Genomic DNA, 22827 nt, shown 5'->3' with positions numbered 1-22827 from the left:
CTTTCATTTTTGACTTGAGGCTTCCATTTTGCCAGATTTACACATGATTTCATTTTGCAGAAACATGCCCAACTTGAATAGCCGGATTTTTTAAAAAATAATTTGAACTATAAATAAAAGGTTAACTGTCAAATACTTCACATTTTTTTCATGGTGAGAACCATTTCTTACCAGCTTCCAACAACCCAGTTTTACTATGACAGTAGTAAGATTGATACTTATAATATCTAGTGATTTTTTTGGGGGGGTGGGGGAGATGTGAGGTTGGGGAAACGTGACACTGCTGTACAGTGGAAAATAAATGGGGATGTGAAACTTATGTCTTTGCAGTTGCATAGCACCCACAAGCATGTTATAAAATACGAGAGACCCATTTATTAAATTAAAGTTGAGATGGCAATGTTGTTTGAAATAAATTTTGACTTTCTGAACTTCAACTTTTCAGTCCTACACCATTTTTTTCAGCTAATTTTATGTATCTCAGCAACAGATTTAAGTGTTTAGGTTTGTTCTTGCATCGGTTCTTATTTTTTAAACCAAGTTAAAATAAGCTTTTCTTATTTAATTTTTTCCATTTTATAATATGCTAAAAATTCTAAACAAGCTTTAAAATGGAGAATTAGTTTAGACAATCCTGTAAGTCAGTAAAACCAGTACTTCCGGTTGACTGGTGTAAATATTGTCAATTATTACTCTATCACAAGACTCAGTTTAACTATTTTCTTACATTGTTTTCTCTCTCTCTCTCTCTCTTTTTGTATGTATGTATGTATGCGTATATACTCACACAATCTCATATCTCTTCATTTAAAAAAACAAGGAAGTTTTCTAATTATATTTTCTTGTTAAACATGGTTTGTCAATGACAGATTTGTAGATAGACAGAGCCACAGGAACATATTCTACTCTGGAAACACTGCAAGGATCAATCAGTCTAACCTTGCCTCTGATCCCCTTCACTCTTTTGTTCCTCTGCCACTGGATCCGTAGAATTCAGGAATTATTTTTTACATTTGCCCTTAAACATTAAAAACAAAACAATGCAAGGAAACCCAGCATATAGTTAATTATTGTTTCACTTTCTGAAACACTGCAAGATATGTTTTTGGGAAGGCCTTTCCAACTGATTCATTTCTGTTTTCTGAAGGACTGGTACAACTGCAGGCATTAAGGAAGAATGGGGCGTGGGGGATGTTAATTGGTTGTTTCTTCTAGAAATCTTTAATGTAATCAATGTAGGTCTCAGAAGATGCCCAGACACCATGGTGATGAATGCCAAATGAATACTAACAAATAAATAGCTTATTTTTATGCAGTAAACTGACAAGATGAAATAACATGTTTAAGTACTTGGCTGAATCAGGGCCCTGGGCACTACTGAACTATACTGAAAGCAAGAAGGATGCACTGATGAGTAATGGGGACTGTCTGACACAGTAAAATCACTGCAAAGTTGACATATGGAATATATCCAAACTACATGTAATTAATTAGCTAAATCAGCTCTCATTTGGTTATTTAATTATTTAACTCAATGAGACTCTTAATTATTGCAGGATCAGGGCTGAATTATCACTTAATATATTTTAAGTATAACTGAAATTTACACAGAGTATACAAAAAGGAGCATCCAAAAAACTCTGTTTAGAGTTAGTGATAAGTTGTCTTAGTAGCTTATGTAAATCCCCAAACCTTGAAATAAGATTATTCCATTCCTGTCACTTTAAATAGCCAATTTCCAAGATGATCTACTATTTTATTTGTAACCCTTAAAAAAAAAAACTGTCAACAATATGCATTGTGCAATGTGTTAGCACTCAGAGCATTATTTAGCCGGGAAGGTCTGAACTGACTCTTATTGTGAAATACTAAAACACTACACTACTACAAAATGGCAGAGAATTTCTGCTCTACCTAATTAGGGGAGAATACACATTTTATTAAGAAACAAGGCCAGATGTTATTATGCAAATACATGTACGTTGACTGGTAAAGAGCAGCTGTCAGCAACAGCACAGCAATTCTCACATACTACATTTATTGAGAGAGCTACCACGATTATGCAAATCAGACATCCACAACCAATGTGTAGAGAAAAGGGGGGGAAACAAACAAAACAAATCTTCATTTACACATCAGTAACTGTAAAACATCCCTGCCCTGTGGCTGAGAATTTCATGCCCATATAACAGCATTTACCCACAATTTGGGAAAAAGTTATATATTGTGTGTAGAATATATTTTTTAATGTATACATCTACCATTAATGTGAGTGATAAAATGGTAATTCTTTAATCTGTTCCTTTTCCAGCACAAGTGTACAACATGAAAAAGAGGAACCACATGCAGAGAGCCTTCATGCTATAAACTCATGTTCAGCTAGGTTAAACACACTGTACTATGTTTAATACAAAGAAATCATTGTTAGTCACCTTTTAAAAAGCTAAAAATATTCTTGGAGAAGTTCACAAGCAATACCACCTTTGTATAGTTACACGTCACCAAGAGGCAGCACTTAACAGTCTGTATTCAATGACGCAAATGTACCCTCTCAAAAGTTGCTTTTTACAAATGTTTAAATATCTCATTAAAAATGAACCAGTAAGTCTGCTTTAGTATTTGAGTCAATGGAAGAGCCACTAAGGAACCGATTGTTGGAAGTTCAAATGGTGCAACAAACAGGGAATTTGAAAGTTGTGCAGCTTGACCATTGATAGATGCTTAAAAATTTTACACCTTCCATTCATAAAATCTAAAATGGGTATATAATATTTCCAAATAAATTGTTGAATTCTTGGTTTTGAAGTCAAACAAGATAGACTGTATCTATGAACCCTAGTAACAGCTGCGCTCCGCTGGAGCGACACAGATCACAAAACCCAGGCCGAAGCATGAGAGCTGGGGACAAAGTATCTTCTGTAAAGGGGATCCAGCTAAGGAGCAATCTCCCAGAAGGGGCAGTGAATTCAAAGTCTACCATCTTAGGTGTTGCAAAGCCTTCCTCTTTGAGAAACCCTTTTACCAGGTTAAGGGGTGACAATCACCATCTGTAAGAACCTATGCAGGGAAATTTGATAATGGAGGACTCTTCAGTCTAGCAAACAAAGATAGAAAAGGTTGAATGGCTTGAAGCTGAAGTTAGGCAAATTTCAGATTGGGGGAGCAGAGAATTTAACCATGTGGTTAATTACCATTGGAAGAGTTTACCAAGGGTGGTGGTAGATTCTCCATCACTGGAAATTTTAAAATCAAGATTGGATGTTTTTCTAAAAGATTTACTTTAGTGCAAAGAAAAGTTAATCCAGAGAAGTCCTAGGGCAGGTGTGGCCAAACTGTGGCTTGTGAGCCACAAGTGTCTCTTTTACAGTTAAAGTGCGGCTCACAGAGCCTTCCACACTACCCCCCACCCCATTCTCCACCTAGCAGACTGGGCAGGTGGGGCTTTGGGCTTCTGCCCTGCAATGGGAAGGTGGGCCTAAGGGCTTCTGCACTGCAGGGAGGGGGGCCTAAGGGCTTAGCCCTGTAGGGAGGTGTTGAGCGGGCAGCTTGTGTGTGTTTTGCAGCTCTTGAACGTCTGAAGATTATTGTATGCAGCTCGGAGGGTGTGACGCTCTATATCGGGGGAACACCTTCCACCCCCGTGTTCATCTTTGTAAAACGATTGTGTGGTATCCAATGCAAAGTTTGTCAGCTTGGGTGTCTTCGGAAGGCTCATGATGCACTGAGCATGGTTGTTATAGTGATGTTATAGTAATCATTACAGTAATGTTATAGGTTATAATGTCATATATGTAGTTATGGGGCTGAATGTATCCTCGTGGCTTAAAATAAGCCCATGCAAAAACTCTCCAAGAGCAGAGGGGCAGTTCACACCTCATCAGGGCAGGTATGGGACAAACCCAGCCCAACCTCACAGGAACGAAGGACGCTGGGCTAGGCAGCAACAAAAGACTCTGTTAGACTCTCGAGGGAATCACCCCCCCTTCCTTTGGTCAGTTTGGAACTGCGATGAGGTAATGCTCACCTGATTCTGGCGGGAAGATGGGGTGCAAAGCCAAGAGGGAAGAATGGACATGATAAAAGGGAGAGACATTTGTCATGCTCTCTCTCTCTCTCTCTCTCTTCCACCTGCATCTACAGACACCACCACCGAGCGACTGAAGCGCTGATCAAAAGGGAGAGCCTGGCTGAAGAGCAACCACCCAGCCTGTGGTGAGAAGCGTCTAAGTTTGTAAGGGTCATTCAGTTGCCGATAGCTGAGAGCAGCTTACATGACAGAGGCTGTGCATGAACAGCCCAGGAGTAGGGGTTCTCACAGCAGAGCAGCGTAAGGCTGGCTCCCAGAGTCAAGGACTGGAGTGGCCTAGCAGATCACCAGTCCAGATAACACCAGAGAGGAACATCACAGAGGGTGTCCTAGGACCTGTATTATACAGGAAGTTAGACTAGGTGATTACAATGGTCCCTTCTGGCTTTGTATCTATGAACAAACAAAACCAACAATTCAAACACCCTTTACATTCATGCATCCTCTCCCCTCCCAAAAAATAACCTACCCCAAGCAGAGTTCTGATCCCGTAAAGGAAGAAATGCCAGCAACTTCATGAAGTTAGACAGGGGCCATCTTTTTGTTCTGTGACTACAGCACCTAGCACAATGAGGTCCTGCTCCATGCCTGGGGCTCCTAGGCGCTATCCCAATACAAACAACAATATTAAAGACCTTGTTATTGCTTTTACACAGAAGGCACTCAGATACAACACTCATGAATGACAGTATAAAGCTCCAAGATAGATAGGTATACAGTTAATAACTTGGATACTCTGCCAAAGAAATCATTGAAAAAAATATTTTGCAGTTTTTTCCTGGGCCTTCCTGCAGTGCAGTTGTTTAAACTACGTGATTTAGAATACAGACTTCTTGGAGCAGAGGCAGTATGTCCCTTTGTGTTCTGTAAAATGCAGAGGCACTGACTGAGCTGAACAAATAACATAGTTCCCTAAAAAGTAGAACTTTGCAGGATAAATTTAATTTTGAAAGGAGGAAGACTTTTCACAGAATGAGATATCATGATCCCTCATCTGACTTTAAAAAACATGTTAGCTACTATTGAAGAAGCTACTGTCTCTGCAAATATGGCATACAGAGCAAGGAAACTGACTGCTAAGTATCTAATGTAAGATGCTGTTGCTTCCAAGTTAATCAGACGTGTTTCAAAACAAGAGGTTCATATGCTTCCAACTATAAAAGCCAACAGTGAAGCTATCATGGATAATAATATACAATAGCAAGCACCTGTATAGCACTTTTATTATTTGTAAAGGGCTCTGAATATGATCTTACCAATTCACACAACAGCATTATGAAATAGATAAATGACTTGCCCATGTTACCTACCTCATATGGGCATTGCTGCGGTTAAATGTTTGTGTAGAGCTCTGAAGAAGGGAGCAAAAAGTGTGTCAAGTATTGCTAGACAACATAGAATGATGTGAAAGTCACTGTGTGTGTTTAAAAAATAAAATGAAGAAGATAGAGACAATCACTTTCAAAGAGAAGGCAATTTTACAAGTTAACATTCCAGAATGAAGAAAGACTGCAAATCATCAAGGTCTGTACAGGCACAATCAATCTGAACAGCAGTTTGTGCCAAGCAAAACATAAGGAGTTATGCTAAGTACAAAATTCTGTTTTTTAGTTAGAACCTAAATAGATCCTGACAAGGTTCGTAAGTCACAAGATATCGTCTGATTTATTGTATTAAACTTTAAATTTAATAAAGAAATAAATTAACTAGTGCCATAATGGCATAAAGAAAAGAATACAATACCTTGCATTTGAACTATATATTAAAACAGCTGTGCTGCATTACAGGCATATTTACTGTTAGTAGTTTTTGTTTGTTGTTATTAAAGTTTTCCTAGATTCAGTACAGTTCAGATTCTGAATTTTAGTGAGAGTCTTCATAAACTAGTTGATGAAAAAGGGTCAATATTTGGTCAAAAAAGTGGTGGCTATTCCTCTTGCTCTTCCAACAGAAAATAGCTTGTACATCCCAAGTAAGCTGTTTTATTGATGGAGGCTGAACAGCTTTCCATAATAAGGCATTTTTACATGTTGTAAGTTAAGAGCATTATGATACCCGGTGAAAACATTTTTGCTACATATTGAAAACACCAAGTTGTAATGCCCAGGGAGGATGAAGGTTGGCATTCCTCTCAACATAATTTTTGTAATGCAAGTCTAATAGCTTTTTTTGGGCTTCAGACACACACACAGAATGTGCAATGCAAGTCTTTCTGAATTTTGGATTTCTGACAATTAGGACTCAGGCTCAACTGGTATGTAGATAACTGTATAAGCTGAACTACATTCCTTTTAGAATACCGGAAAAAGATATGGTCTTTTACATTTATTAGGCAATTCCACCACATATCGGTCTCATGCTATTTGTTTCCCAGACAATACCAAGATCTACAGCTCTGGCCCACTTCAGCCTAACTATTCTTTATGAGTTTATGTGGTCCTTCCAGCACAGTATTTCCATTATGGAGAGAGCTTTTTCTGCAGCTATCAGTGTATCAGTAAATCAAATACCTTTTCAAAATTCTGACTCAGATTCTCTTTTATTCCCTGTTACTAGAATGGAATGTCTCATGAATTTATACATAAAGGTAATTTCCATTGAGCTGAGTCTTGTCTGCATTGTATGAAAGTTTTGAATTTGTAATTTTGAAATAACTGAATAGGTTTTATTCTGATTTTTAGTATCTCCAGATCTGTGGCCCAAACTGTCTGACACTGCTGGGTGTAGCCAAACTTGGAGACCTAGGGAGAGATTTGTGTTTATGTTTTTCAGTAGCAGGGCTCTTTTCCAAGGTCTCTTGCTATATCTAGACCCATGTACACATTTGCTTTTAAATTAGATGGGGTTATGCTGTAAAAGAGATCTCAGCTTATTAAACCCATCTCAAATTAATTAGCTGGGCTTTTCAAGCAGTCAGTGCTCAGGTACAGAGGGTAGAGACGGGATGATAAGGCACAATAGCAAAAGTTGTACAGATCAAGTTTCCTTTCCTCTGCTGACAGGATTAGTGTATTATAATCAATTCTTGAGTCTCGACTGATCCAGAGGAAGGATGACAATAACCAGTTGAAGCCATTTAAAGAAAACACTAGTAGCAAAATAAGGTAGAGAGGTAATCTTTGGTAGGATTAATATTGTATTGGGCTTCCCCTCCCCCACTACCTAGGTGAGTGTGGATTGAGAGCGCGAGACTGGGGCAATGAGAACTGAAACAGTTCTTTTTGTGGATGGTGCTATCTGCCACCAACTCTAGCGAAGGCAGATGATGTTGTGTAGCCTATGTTAGGAATCTGGCTGCATGAATATTTGTGGGATTTTTAGACAATGTAGTCTCGCCTCATTCCTTCAGGCACCCCTGATGCTACAGTATTTTTATAATGTTAACTCTCCCAAGCAGAGTTGTTGGAAGAGGTGACCATTTAGCCAAAAACTAACATATGTTTTCTAGTGGCTCACCAATGAATTATTTTGTATAATAGTTAAGTTTATGCTTTTTTTTTTAAAGGAAATTCTTTAATGTATAGCAAACCATTTCTGTTTTGTTCAACTCTGTTTTTAACCCTGATCATTAAGTTAGACGTTTGCTAGTGTGTAAATAAAGCCTGTAAAGAGGTTTAGAAAAATCTCCCCTGCAACTTCCACAGGCACATACTGGAGCTGGGCTCCCAACTCCATCTGAATGTGAAAAAACATCTCAACATACGGGGTGAAATCCTGGCCCCAGTGAAGTGTTGCCATTGTCTTCGATAAGACAAGGATATTCACCTATGTGATTTTATTGTACATCTCTTCCCTTATAGAAGACTGATTGGGGGGGGTGGGGAGCGGAGGGAGTGAGTTCTAGATTTGCGATACTCTGGGTTCTTTTGGTCTGCTTTGCTCCTTTTTGCTAGTTGGATATTCTAGTTTTCACAAGATTTGCGAGTCAGTTATATAGCATTTTATAAACATTTGGGGCTTTTTTTTTTAAAAAACGTGAAGAAGAAAGGTTGTTTGACCAAATTCAACTGATTACTTTTGCTATATCGTTTCCCTTTTGTTGAGGGCCTAGAATATATTCTAGAGTCCCAAAACTACACAGAGCTCCATGCAGCATCAAGGCCTCAAGCAATGTGAAGAAGTAGATTTTCCCTACTACAATCCTGATTGGAGGCTAGGAAAAAATAATGGTATAATTGCAAAAATTTTAGCTAACAGATCTTAAACACTGCAGAGTTATCTACACTCAAGTTAACCTATCTTAAGTGAGAGCAGCCAAACTGAAATAAATACACAAGCTGCTGTGTCCATACTGACACTCCATTCATTTGTTTGGCACTAAGACTTCTGGGGGCATATGCCATGGTTCTTTGCGCTATAGTAAACTAAGCCACTCTATCAATTCTTTCCTAGTGAATTGTGGGAGATCTTGTCTGTTCTTTCTTCATATATGGGGAGAATTGTGAGAAGGCAACTAGGACTAAGGGCACTCGAGTGAAGTTGGCATCATCCACACAACAGAGTGGCCATGTTAGCAGCTGACAAATTGTGCCAACTTGAGCTTTAGCCTATAACCCCAAATGAACAGCCAACTCTAGTTAAAAGAACAACCATACTCAAGTTAAGGGTTTGCGTGTGTGTGAACAGGACTTGGCATTAGGGGTAACACTCAAGTTACAATGCAAGTTAATTTTCCTGTGAAGACCTAAGATTTCCATTTCAGAGTTTAGGCAAGTTACAGGTCTGTAAGAGGAACATTTTCGTAGAATCATAGGACTGGAAGTGACCTTGAGAGGTCATCTAGTCCAGTCCCCCGCACTCATGGCAAGACTAAGTATTATCTAGAACATTCCTGACAGGCGTTTGTCTAACCTGCTCTTAAAAATCTCCAATGATGGAGATTCCACAACCTCCCTAGGAGTTCTGCTGGGTTTACATATTGATATCACCCAATTTTTTGTAGGAGTACATGTTACATACAGGTGAGTCGTATCATACGCGTATTTAACTTACGCGAATTCAACTAAACACGCTCAGCAAAAAAAGAAAAACAACAAGATACCCATAAATAGTTCGGGCGACTCCACCCAATGAGCGTATGCCCCGGAGTGAGCGTGAGATGGGAGACGTGAATCTGCTGTTCCCTCAGTCGGTCTCAGTTCCCGCGTGCCTCTCATAGTGTGAGCATCTCGCCGCACTGAGTGTGATTCTAGTGTTTAAAGATACGTATTTTTCGTACAACATGGCCCCTAAACGCAAGCCAACTACTTCATCTGGTGCTCAACTGAAGAACAGCGATCTGTTCCAACGCTGGAGGAAAAACTGGCTGTGTTGGACTTATTGAGAGACGATATGTCAGTCTCCAATGTGGTGCGTAAATATGGATGCAACAAATCTAGCATCCATGCCATCAAGATTCGAGAGAGAGAAATTCGTCAAGAATTGAGAGCCATAGAGAAACATTGACTAACGAAGAGTTAGCGGAACTGATAAAATCGCCTACATAAGACAAAGATGATGACAACGACAAGGAAGAGCCAGCAAGTTGGAATCTTCATAAATTTGCTGAAGTGTTCCAAGCAGCGAAACACTTGAATGATTTAATTTCTGAATACGATCCCTCTATGGAACGAAGCCTCAAAATCCCATGTAGTATTATGGACTATTTGAGACCATATCAAGAAATGTTTGAGCAGCTCAAGAGACAACAGCAACAGTTACCAATCACCATGTTTTTCAAGGAAAAACAACCAGCAGCAGACGAGCCAATGCAATCAACTTCTCGAGCTGAACCAGAGCCAACCACTTTGTCTACGACTCACTCTCCATCACCCAAGCTCTCCGTCACCTCCGTCTCCTGGATCAACATCAAGCCCTGACAACCCCCTGTAATTAAAAATATAGTACTGTAAAATTATATTTTGCATATGTACTCTTTATTATACTGTACAATACTGTATACATTATACATATTACTGTACATGGTTGTATACACAAAACCATGTACAGTACACTGTACTTTATGGGCAATTTAAGGGCTTTTCAAGGGTAATTTTGACTATGTGATTTTGCCTTACGCGCTGACTTTAGAACATAACCCCCACGTAAGATGCGACTCCACTGTACACAATAATATACACACATATTTTCTTGTTGTGTTCTTTTAAAATTATAGGACCAGATCTGCTACTAGTATAGCACAGCAATATTCACTGAAGTCAACTGACTTCAAAAGAGCTATGCACCATCTACCTCAGCTATGGAACTAACCAGCAACATTTACAATGATCTTTGCCAGCAAGACTGCATTTGTGAATAACACTTTCCCAGTGTTTGAGAGTACATTGGGAAGAGAAAGAAAAGGTGCCAAAGCAACAGATTTCAGCATCAGATTTCCAAGGGCTTAATATAAAATGGTTAGAAAGCAGATTACTTTTTTATGGATAGTACCCTGACACCAAACGTAGGTTAATACCGACTTTAAAAAACACACAAATCTATTATTCCCATAACTTAAAAAAATAAATCATATGTGGAACTAAAAGTCTGAATCTCTTTGCATGAGGAAAAAGGTCCCAAGGAAAACTACTTTCTATTTTAAAAAGTCTACTTACAGAAAAGAGTTTTCAGCAAACGTGCCTGGAGGGGAATATTTTAATTTAAAAAACTGTGTGATTTTAAAAGAACTGTGTTATGTTCCTGAGCACAAGGCAAGCTTAATTCTACTACTAAGTATTAATTGGTAATACTATTCCTATGTGTTGGTATTATCTTACACTCAAGCCTTTCATTCCTCTTCTAGTGGAAAAAGAAAACTACTTCTTCAGGATGATTAACTAGATTAGAAACTGATGGATGAAGCTTTTCAATTATATATCTAGTAAAGAGCACTACACTAGCTTAGTTTGTTAGGAGGATTCAGACTGTAAGCAACACTGAGCCAGAAAAGATAGTGATCTAGCAAATAGTATGTGTCTTCCATGGCAAGGATACAAGTAAAGAGGGTCAGCTCCTTAACCGATAGAACTACTGTAACATTTCGTCATCAGCCCATACACACAAGCACTTATACCCACACCATTTTTAAAAAGCACCTAGATAGCATGTGCTTACATTTAAGATATTGGTTTATTTTTACCTTATAATTTTTCCGCTATCTAGGTGCTTTTTAAAAATGGCGTGTGTATAAGTATATATATATAAACCCTCTCACTTTTAAAACCCCACAGAAGTTCCTAGCATTGTGGATAAACAAAATGACTTCAATCTCCAATTCAAGCAATCTGCATTATTTCACAAAAATAATCAAAATCATCTTTAATCTACAAACCTAGATCAATTTTCCTACAAGTCAGCAGCTAGTCAGTTAGATTCCAACATTAAGAAAACAATGTTTCAGATGTGAAGAGAAAATTGGGTAAAAAATCCCCCCCAAAAAGCAAAAACAACCCTCCATCCCCCTTATGCTTCTATGTCAATTCATGGATGAAGGCACCAAACATTGTACCATGGTATCTAGGCACCAATTTAAAAACTCTTTAAGAAGCCGCCTAAAATCCCCCTATTAGCTCTACTCTTCAGCCCCATTTGCCTCCAAGAGAAAGTCCACTAGCACAGGTCACTCTTACCCTTGTTGCTTTCCTGAACCACAACACATTTCCCTCTATCTCAGTGCCTCTCACTCTGTCCTTTTAAGGGTGGCAGTGTGATGATGGGCTCTGAAATATAGTGAACTTATGGATTTATGTGCCGCAAAATCAACATGCTGTCAAACTAGTAAGTTACATGGCTGCATGTAATGTGCCATAATCACATTGTTCAGGGGGCCTTGACCGTAGTCTTACAGGTAATAGGTCAGTCTTATGTCAGACACCATACATAGTCTTTCAAGATCCTCAGGACTAACACTGAAAATGTAACAGTTGTATATGTAAAGAGACAGTGCTGAGGATGTTAAAAGAGTGTACAGTAGGAAGTGTGGGTCACAGTTTCTTTGTGAAATGCATAAAAGGAATTTTCACATATCATTTTTGTTAGCATGCACAAATTGAAAGAACAATGGGATGTAAGTTACCTTAACTGGTTATTTCCATTTTTTTTCATACACAGGGATTTTTGAGGTGCTATGATCCTTTCCTCTAGTTTGTATAGAAATTATATTAATCACAGGAGCAACCTAATCTATAAATTACTAAATTGTGTTGAAATATTTATAGATCTACAAATATGCAGTTTGTTCCACAAATGGGTCATAAAATAGTACCATGTAAGGTCCTAGGTACAGAGATTGTCTTACTGTATATTGATCAGTCCCTGGAACAGTGGAATCCATTCTTCGTCCTTAGGTGTTACCATAATAAAAGTATTTTAATAGTAATTCTATCCCTGAGACTCTGAAAATTGCCAGATTTCAAAGACTCAATTAAGAGTGCCCCACCATGACCACCACTCGTTTTCCCCATCCCAAAATCATACAAAAAAAACCTCAGGCCTCAAGTCTGTTTCAGCAGAATGAAAATAAAAAAGACCAGTTTGTATATTATCTTACATATGGTTTAAAATGGAAATATTTCTATTTTCTTGTATACACATTAAAACATTTGGGAGTGCACTCTAATTGCTCTGACATAGGTTTATTTGACATGCTCACAGAACTAAGGAGAGAAGATGATGTCCAAAACCAATAAAGTAATTCGGGAGAAGGAAGCATGGCAGAATATCTAAACAGATATGGTATATCTTTCCGTGTTTGTAGGGATAGTTCTGTAGTTGAAAAGGCAACTCATCTATCTGCCTTTCAAATATTAAATGTCCACTTGATATTTTAAATCTTTAGGGTCTCAACGTGGAAATTATTTCAAAGTTATTTAGGTTAAATTAGTGTAACAAAAAAACTCCAACTGGAATGCAAAAAAACCTCAATTTGTTTTTAAATTTCACCGGAGTAAATAAAACAAAAGATCCAACAAACAAACAAACACTCCTACTATGGAAATTTCATGCCATAGCACAAAGCCTGATATAATGCAAGTATTTGTTTTGGCATCACACCTGAAGTGCATTACATTAGAGTTTTTGTGTTGGCTTGCAACAGCTACAAAAATCATTTCCACTACATTTAACGCGAGAGCGCATTTCTATTAAAAAAAAAGCTGGCAGTTCACTTACACCTAAAGCCTCTATTTATAACAATAATTTGCCAGAGTTCTGGCTCGAGCTGTGCAAATAACTGATTTTTCAGTTAGCTGGCAATTCCAAAACAAAAATCAGAAAAAAAAATTTTTAGATCAAACCATAATAAAAATGTTTTTAAATTTTTGGCAAATCAAAAAGTATTTCTTTTTGGGTCTAACAAAATGTTTCATGTTGACATTTTCAAAACAAAATGTTTTGATTACAACCACTTTATCGGGTTTTTGCTTAACTTTATTAAAAACAATCAAAAACTTTTTTAAATGGCCAAATATCAATTTTTGTTTTCCCAACTGAAACAATTCAGCAAAATACACATGAATTTGCTATTCCAGGGTTGCTCAATCTGCATTCTTCTACAAAAAGAGTTTTGGCCAAAAAAAAATTCACCCAGTTCTTGTCCAGCTTCAGAGCACCAACTCATTTAACCGGAATGGCCTTTAGTGTATACCTTGCAGAATGACTAAGGAAGGTAAGAAATATATAACTCACAAGAGATTATAGTGACATTACCAATGAGACTTACAAACATTGTGATGTTGTCCAGTTTCCAAACTGCATCTCTTTTACCACTCAAAAAAGATCTTGGAGTCACTGTGGATAGTTCTCTGAAAACATCCACTCAGTGTGCAGCGGCAGCCAAAAAACAAACAGAATGTTGGGAATCATTAAGAAAGGGATAGATAAGAAGATAGAAAATATCATATTACCTCTATATAAATCCATGATACGCCCACATCTTGAATACTGCATGCAGATGTGGTTGCCCCATCTCAAAAAAGATATATTGGAACTGGAAAAGGTTCAGAAAATGGCAACAAAAATAATTACAGGTATGGAACGGCTGCCATAAGAGAGATTAATAAGACTGGGACTTTTGAGCTTGGAAAAGAGACGACTAAGGGGGGGATATGATAGAGATTTCTAAAATCATGACTGGTGTGTAGAAAGTAACTAAGGAAATGTTATTCACTCCTTCTCATAACACAAGAACTAGGGGTCACCAAATGAAATTAACAGGCAGCAGGTTTAAAACAAACAAAAGCAAGTATTTTTTCACACAACGCAGTCTCCCTGTGGAACTCTTTGCCAGAGGATGTTGGGAAGGCCAAGACTATAACATGGTCCAAAAAAGAACTAGATAAGTTCATGGAAGATAGGTCCACCAATAGCTATTAGCCAGGATGGGCAGGGATGGCGTCCCTAGCCTCTGTTTGCCAGAAGCTGGGAATGGGTGACAGGGGATGGATCACTTGGTGATTACCTGTTCTGTTCATTCCCTCCGGGGCACCTGGCATTGACCACTGACAGAAGACAAGATACTGGGCTAGATGGACCTTTGGTCTGACCCAGTATGGCCATTATTATGTTTTATGTTAATCTGACTTAGGTCCAGATACATAATATTTATCATGTATCCATATCTATTGGGTTGAAAAAAATATCTGAAGTGGCTCTGATACTTTATTGTAAAATTAATACATAAGCCAAAGAAATAAGAGGTCAAATAAAATAACTTAGAATCCATCAAGCAGTCCACCTTTAACTCACGATTTACAACTAACCCCACAGGGAGCTATTTGAATACATGCCAAATCTATGCAATAAGTTAGCGTATTTCGTGCTGTACTAGAGCCACTTTCACATAATTCATTCCCTTTGTTTCAGATCAAAAGCACTGCAAAGGCGGCAGAGAATTTGATTACAGATTGCTTTTACTGATACATTCCAAAGGAGATTAAGGAGAAAGCAAGGTCATACCCTGTCTTTACTTAAAATTCATATTTCTCTCTCTCTCACACACACACACATACACACACACACAAAAGCAATTACCAACTCTTGTTCTCTCATTTGAGCAATATAACTCAAGTGACCTGTTTTAGCTCAGAGCTCCTAGTAGGGCTAGACCCATATTTTATCTGTTTGGATGTTGTCAGTCTAGAACCTTTGCTGTACCTTGCAGATACCAAGAACTGAGATGCCTTCTGCCCATATTTTGTTATTTATTTCTGGCACAGTACAGCCTAGGGGGATCAGGCTCCACTGTCCTAAGCACTGTACACAAAGTATTTGCAATCTGCACATATAATGACAAACAACATGTGGAGAAGACAGACATATGAAAGGAATGACAAAAAAACCCCAACATCACTGTTGATTAACGGAATAAGCTGAAGGGCCAGCACACCGATTACCTAGTCAATTTACATTTCTTGGTGCTTTTTTAGGCCTCAAGCACTTGTGCTTTTAAACACATTGATTTTTTTTAAAATCATCCCTTCCTGCCTGTCCACACCTGTCACTGAGCTAGTAAAGAAAGGAAGCCAGTCATTAACATCCTGTCATCAGCAGGTCAGTGTATCAGGATGCCCCTGCATATCCCAGCCAGAAGTAGAGGTGGTCAGAGGTTTTCTTGTTTTTACTAACAGGGTGTTTATTATCTCATAAAACAGGTACCACAGAGACCAGTTCCTCAAAGTGCTCTGTGAAATAAGACACCCAGTTTCTTCACTATAACAGTAAAGTCACCCAAAAATGTTCCTGCACTCCCTTACAGGAGCTCTGTACAGGCTTTACTCCCCAGGGACCTTCTCATTCCAACAGGCAGCACCCTGCCCTATCACGCATTGTCTTGGAAGAGCCTACATTTAAGAAAAAAGAAAAGGACACAGACTCCTCCCCTTGCCTAGTATGTCATACACTGTCAAGAAAATGCCAGCCAGAACCTTGTTCCGCCATTTTGTAAGAAAAATAGCTAACAGCCTTCTATGACTTTCTCTTCTCTTCCCAGTGGCTCAAGCCTACTTTGCATGCAGCATTCCCAGCACTTGTTTCCTCACCTTTTCCAATACCAGAAACTAGATTACCCTGGTCTATTCAGACTAAGGAAAGGAGAGCCCTGTACCACCCTTCTCTCAGGTCTAGAGCTTCGGCACAGCACAAGGGAAGAACAAAGCTTGTTATTAAAGTATTGCCTTTTATTCCCAGAGATCTTTTCCTTCTTGATAGTTTGCTTTGTCACACACCCATGACACCAGATGAAAAGTCTACAATGAAATTCTTGTTCTAGACTTACAGTGGCACACCTATGCTGGATCTGGCTTGTAAGCCCAGGCAGGAAAGGGCACATAAAATTGCCGCTGGCCAGCTGTGCTGGTGAAGCTGACAGTGTGGCAGGCAGTGGTGCAAGTACGGTGATACAGTCCAGTACGCTGTACCAGTAAGATATTTATAGATGGTACGGCGTACTGGAAAGACAGAGGAGGAGCCCGCCCCCAGCCCTTCCATGCAGCTGCATCTCCTGAGTCCTCCTGCCTGGGATCTGTACAGCAGAAGTCTCCAGCGCAGCTGAAGGAGGACAGAGGCCCCTCTCCCCAAGGTAATGTGGGATGGATGTTGATCATGGGGAGAGGACAGGGAAAGCACAGGGGCCCAGGATGGGGGCAGGGAGGAGTCACATGGTGAGGTCACATGCGCCCCCCCCCCATGAGTGCAACGTACTGGCAAGAAATTATTTCTACTTTTACCACTGGTGCCAGGTGTGTCAAGGACCACCCCCTGGAACCTATCACATAGGATACCACATACTTGAGCTCATTTATACCTCCCATGGAGCTTCCTCCATGCTCATATCCTCCAACCAACCATCTCCTGTATGCAGGATCAAGTACCACACTGTGGCAGGGAAGGAGGCAGCAGCATCCAACTGGCTGAGGAGAGGACAGCTTTCTCCTTCTCTATCAGGTGTAACCCCCTATGCACACCTTTCTGATCCCCACCAAAACTGTGTGCCCGCCTGACACTTTGAAAGTCTGATGGCCTTCGCTGGGAGTTACACAGATGCAACACCTATCCACTGGCAGTAGGTTAGTGTGGGATAGCACTGTGCCCAGGGTGCATCCTAGGGGCTTATAGTGACATTTTATGTGCCCATTTAGGAGAGGAGGCATAGGCAATCAGTGTTAAAGAGATAATGATCTAGAACAGATACGTGGATGAACGCTCCAGGGACTCTCACGGGACAACTTGGTTTCCAGAATGAGACTATTCATTGGTCTTGGTTTCCAGAACCCCTACTTGGGGTAGGGGAAACTGTGTCCATTTTAATGTCTGAAGGACCCACCATCCACAAAAACAGAAGATGAACCAAAATAAATGAGTAAAATACTGAATAAATGCTTTGATGAAATGCTGGAAGCATGGTTTTCAGAGTACTATATACACAATACAATAACAATGTGCTCAACTGCATAGGTGCATGTGCCTCAAAGCCACTGAACTATTCAAGGGAAATAACCCGATACACAGAGCAAAATGCCTAAATATACGAGTGCCAGAGAAAGACAAAAATCACAGCTTCCTACCCTCCAATTACAACAAACTAAGAAGGAAATAAACAAACAAAAGCCTTGAACTTTGCCATGAAGACTGTGAAAGGCATGCACAGGTAAATTAAATATGGAAAAGTATTCCAGAGAGTCCCAAGCTCTGGGCAGACACAAACCTCCCACCCTCTTAGGATTATACCTAGGGATGGACAATCAGCACTTCCAATCCCATCATTCCCAATTGCCAGAGCTGCTGGTTCAAGTAAACTAGAGCTATATGATTTAGGCTTTAGCTAGTAAAAGGAAGACCTTGTTTGATTATCTCAGTCAGTTCCCAATGGACAAGTGTCTCTATCACAAAAAACTCCATCACAAGTGACACTAATTGCGATCCTCATTAGCAGTCTGAACACAGAAGACAAGACTCCAATAGGCACAGAAGCTGAAGGTACTCTCTCACCCCTAGAAGGGAGACCCTGCAGGTCACAGCTGAGATACACAGGCAGGGTAGCATGGGGAAGCTTGCAGTGCTTCTCTGCATGCCACTCTTGTTCAGAGAGAGAACTAGTAACCAGTGCTAAAGTCACAAAAAATGAAGGGGACAAGAAAGTGAGACTTCAAAGCTCACCTGCTGAACAAAACTCATTTACTACAGCCTGCATAACACAGCCACCATGAATTCTTCTGCGTGAAGGCTCTTTAGAGGAAGAAAAAACACAAGTAATTTGACAACTGAAATATCAAATCTTATGATCTGAGTGTGCATCTCAGCTGTTAAAAAATGGGAAGGGAGGGATCTGGACACTGTACTGAACAGATCCCTTAGAGAGGTCTGAGTAAACAAAGGGATCTAGAAAGGTTTTTAAAAAGCATCTAAACTAAATGATCTATTGCAATTTAGGACTATGATAAGGACAGATATTCATAACATATGGAGATACACCTATCTCATAGAGCTGGAAGGGACCCTGAAAGGTCATCAAGTCCAGCCCCCCACCTTCACTAGTAGGATCAAGTACTGATTTTGCCCCAGATCCCTAAGTAGCCCTCTCAAGGATTGAACTCACAACCCGGGGTTTAGCAGGTCAATGCCCAAACCACATTTCTGCTTAAATAACTGCCTCTATTTTGTCAACAGTTCGGGAGGATTTGAATACGTACCTCCCATTGACAGAAATGGATGCTACTGGGGTAAATCCTCCAGGTGTGAACAGAAAGGAACAAAACACACACACTTCTAAACTACTAAAAGAAAAATGCACACGTTCGTTTTTTGAACTAACGCTGAGCAGTTTGGTGTGGTTTTTTAAAAGCATGTCACAATGTGTTGTACATTCTTACCATTGTGTCCTTGTCAGAGTCACAAGGTGACCCCTAGTACTAGAAAAATAGGTGAAGGGGGTGGCTTGGACCAGCCCTAGTCAAAGTAACACCTTAACATGCAATAAATACAGAGGTGTAATCCTTGATTTAGGATTGAAAAAGAAACTTTAAAAAGTGAGGTGACAAAGGAAATCAAAGTCATGAAAATTAGCACCTGAGCAGGGCTGTAAAAGAATATGCTGAAGACAAAAAATAATCCGCAAATATGTTTTGAATTTACTAGTTAGGAATTTGTAGAGATATTTGTCAGCACCTTTCATTTGTGCAGGGGAGTCAGCATAAGCCTCATGGTGCAAAATGAAGCAATGAGAGAATTAAAGAACAGACCCATGTCACTCTGACTGCATTGCCCATTAAAAAAAAAGTTCCTATTTTTGCTCTTTTTTGTACTAAGAGGACTCTAGCTAGTAGCAAAGAAAGCATTTTCCCCCACGTATAGCCGAAATCTTATTTGATACAAAATCTCTGAATAGGGCAATCAAACTCTTCCAAAACAGAAGCCTGCCTTTTTCCTAGATAAATAAACTGACTGGAATTAAAACTCCTTGCTACTGTAAAATAATAAAATAAAATAATAATAATAATAATGCAGTTAAAAAAATCTAATATCTAGAACAGAAGAATATTAAATTCAACTTCCAGGACCCAAGTCAGCAACTCTAAAAGAACATTTAAAAGGAAACACTCAAATGTATCAGCAAACTACACTGACCATATCAAAGGGGAACCAAACAAAATAAATTAGGTGAATATATTGCAGCTTCCCAAACAATAACCAAACTCCAGTTCTTTATAAATGTCAAGACGGCTGAATTGCAGTTGAACTGTTAAAAACGGCTGCATGCATTTAATTAAGTCAAAATCTAAGCCAGATGGCACATACTGCTTTTCCAATAGACTGAATGCAATCACAAGAGGCACTGCTTAAACATTCCTTGATGATTCCTGGCACCACTGGATGCAAAATTCCAAATCTCTTTCCACCCTATCCCCCTCCCTTTTTCCATCACCAAAGACATTTAAAAAGGAAGAGAGAAAAATGTATCCCAGAGCCCTTGCGATAAATAGACTCAGCCTGTGGAATGTAAGGTGAACATTCCTGTACAAATTCAGAGAGATTTGATTTACTTTCTGTGGAAAAATCCAGCTGCAAGACCAACCCCAACTGTTGGTCTTTGCCTCAGACCCCCTCAGGTCCATCATTTCTCTTCTGTAGAGAAAGAAAAGTAGATGAGGATTCCTAGATTCTACAGCAGTAAAATATAGCCATAAATGTGTCTCTGTTATGTTTTGCGAAGGCCTCAAAGCATTTGGAAACACATGTTAAGAGAACAAGTGACTGAATCACCACTAGTAGACAGAATAACATCTTAGCAGTGATTCAGTCACTTTTTCTTCACATTTATTTATATATTGATCCCCCAAACCAGAACATCTTCTGCCAAGGCATAACCACCCAACTCCACCCCCGCAACAGCAAGATCCAAAATATGGTCAGTGGCAATCAACAGTACTGATCCTAGTTAATCAAACATTTGCCAGTCAGGCCTGATCTAGGGAACAGTAGGTTGCTTCTGATAGATTATTATATCTGAACGGATCAGCTTAATTAAACAGAAGAGGTACATCAGTCACACTGCAGAATAGCTTCACACTTCTCAGCTGGTATACGGAATCAAGAGAAAACAAAAGCCAGGGACTATGCTTTAGAAGCCCCCAAAAACCTGGAAGCTATAAATTAGCTTGTGGAAAGCATGTTATGGATACAACATACCAATTTTGTTTTGCTTACCTCCCTTTGTAAAGCACTTTGAGATTTACTGATGAAAAGTGCTACATAGGGCTATATACTATTCTTATTAGACAATTCTATATACAATGATCTACAAATACAGGTATATAAAATCATAATATAAAATCATTGTGAAAGATTAAAATTTTTATATGTTATACATAAAAAATTCAAACAATTGCCATGTTTCGCCCTGTGGAACTTTTAAGAAGTTTAGCACCAAGATACAGGTCATGGAGCACTAATGATCTCTGGAACCCTTGCAAGTATGACATGTTGAGCTGACTACTCACGTGGTGCTGGCTCACTCCATTTTGAACTTCTACTACACTTGCCCAGCATGCCTCACTGCAAAAAGCAGCCAATGGAGGAGCCTGCTAGGTGTCTCCACTGGCAGGAGAGAAGGGAAACGAACGGAGGCAACTGAGCAATATGTTCAAGGGAAGAAAGGACCAAATGGTTTGCCAGCATGTCCAGGAAGCAGAGGAGGAGGAAACTAAGCATATGTCTACACTGCAACTGGGTGACGTGATTATAGCATGTGACATATCCGAGCTAGCTAGATCGAAGGTAGTTCGAACAACAGCAGTGAAGCCGGCTGCTCTGGTATGTACCCAGAGCCCTGAACAGGTACGGCTAACCTGTGCAGCTGCCCAGGCCGCTGCAGCTTCACTGCAGTTGTTACAGGAGCTAGCTCGGGTAGGTCTACATGTGCTGCAATTACACTTGCCGACTCCTGTGTAGGCTACCCTAAGAGAGAGAGAACCATGTGCAAGGGAGCAGCAAAGAAAGAGAGGAATAGAACATAGCTGCCTCCTCCCATGTGAAAATAAGAGCAATAAAATTGCAGTTAAACTTCCCTCAGCCCCTGGACCAAACAAACATATGCTTGAATCCACTGCCTGTTTTCAAGTATGTCCTCCATCTCTGTCGCCATCCACACTACCTTCCCACTTGATGAAATGGGAAGTGGCTCTGGGACACTCAGCCCCAGCTCCACCCTCAAATCCCTTCACTGAACAAAAATAGCAACTCAGGTCCACCTTCCCTTCCTGAAAAGCAAAGTGCCACTGCCTGGACAAATTTGCTCCCTGTCTTCCACATGCCCCTCCTAAGAAAGAGCACGCAAAACTTGGGCTGTGCTATTCCATGCTTCCCTCCTCCCTTCAAGGAAGGAGTCGGCAGCTCCCCACTCTACCACTGAGCCCACTGACCTGGCCAGAATTTCTATTTGCCCTGGACAATCTGGTTTATCCAAGCCCTGTGAATATTTATGTCACAGCTGTGGTTCTTGGAGCGGAGACAGCAGCTGCAGCCATGCCACCACCAGAGGTGACTACAGAACATTTCAAACTGGTTGAGGAAAATGAGGTTTTCTGAGAACTGGGCAGAAAGCCAGACAAAGAGAGCTTCTCTCCTTCTATCCTCATGTATTTCTGTTGAAAATTACAACTCTGCTGAACATAATGACCTTTGACGGGACTAGAAAAAGAAGGAAAAAAATCTGGGCCAGGAGTGTCAGGGCAAAGTCAGACATGTTTCTGGGGCACAGATTTTTTTCGAAGTGGCTGAATCTACTAAGATTATCAACACTCAGGTAAAAGATTTTCTTCACTGACCTTCAAGATGCCAAGTTAAACTGTGCTGCAAGTTTCTACCATCAGTATGACTAATGCTATCTGCATATACTAAATTCAGTACAAGCATTTTATTCCCTCATATTAGTGAGAAGGGGGAGAGATCCAATTATTATTTTCAAGTGTATAGTAAGAGCTATATGATGTTCACAACCTCAGAAGAAATGTAAGGCATCGAGTTTTTAATAATGCCTGTGTTGTGTTTCAGTATTATAATCATGATTACTTCTGTGAAAACATCTGGAAGAGGCATTGTGGTTAAGCAGATCGGGTACTGGACTGGGAGTCAGGAGACCGATTCTTTTTCCATCTCTACCATCGACATTGTGCAACACAAAATTGGAAAATTGCATGCAGACTCTTTTACTTTTATTGTTGGAAAAGGGGACTAAGTGCAGTGATTTGATAAGGGATGTGGGAAATTAG

General features: G+C 39.7%; 1 protein-coding gene across 7 annotated transcripts in view; it reads right to left on the bottom strand.

Moving 5' to 3' along the window:
* Positions 1-22827, bottom strand: part of SHROOM2 (shroom family member 2) — a 189535-nt gene that overhangs the window by 135450 nt on the left and 31258 nt on the right. The window contains exon 1 of one of the 7 annotated variants that reach the window (XM_039520014.1): positions 1262-1266. The exons of the other annotated variants lie outside the window; for them this stretch is intronic. Coding sequence (XP_039375948.1) covers positions 1262-1264 — 3 coding nt within the window. The 5' untranslated portion in view covers positions 1265-1266. Of the gene's footprint in view, positions 1-1261; positions 1267-22827 lie in introns of those variants that run through there. 7 annotated transcript variants of the gene reach the window in all.

Source organism: Mauremys reevesii, linkage group 1, assembly GCF_016161935.1.
Source record: "Mauremys reevesii isolate NIE-2019 linkage group 1, ASM1616193v1, whole genome shotgun sequence".
NCBI classification, from domain to species: domain Eukaryota; kingdom Metazoa; phylum Chordata; order Testudines; family Geoemydidae; genus Mauremys; species Mauremys reevesii.
The sequence above is the reverse complement of the archived record's forward strand: the minus strand, read 5'-3'. Positions and strand labels throughout refer to the sequence as shown.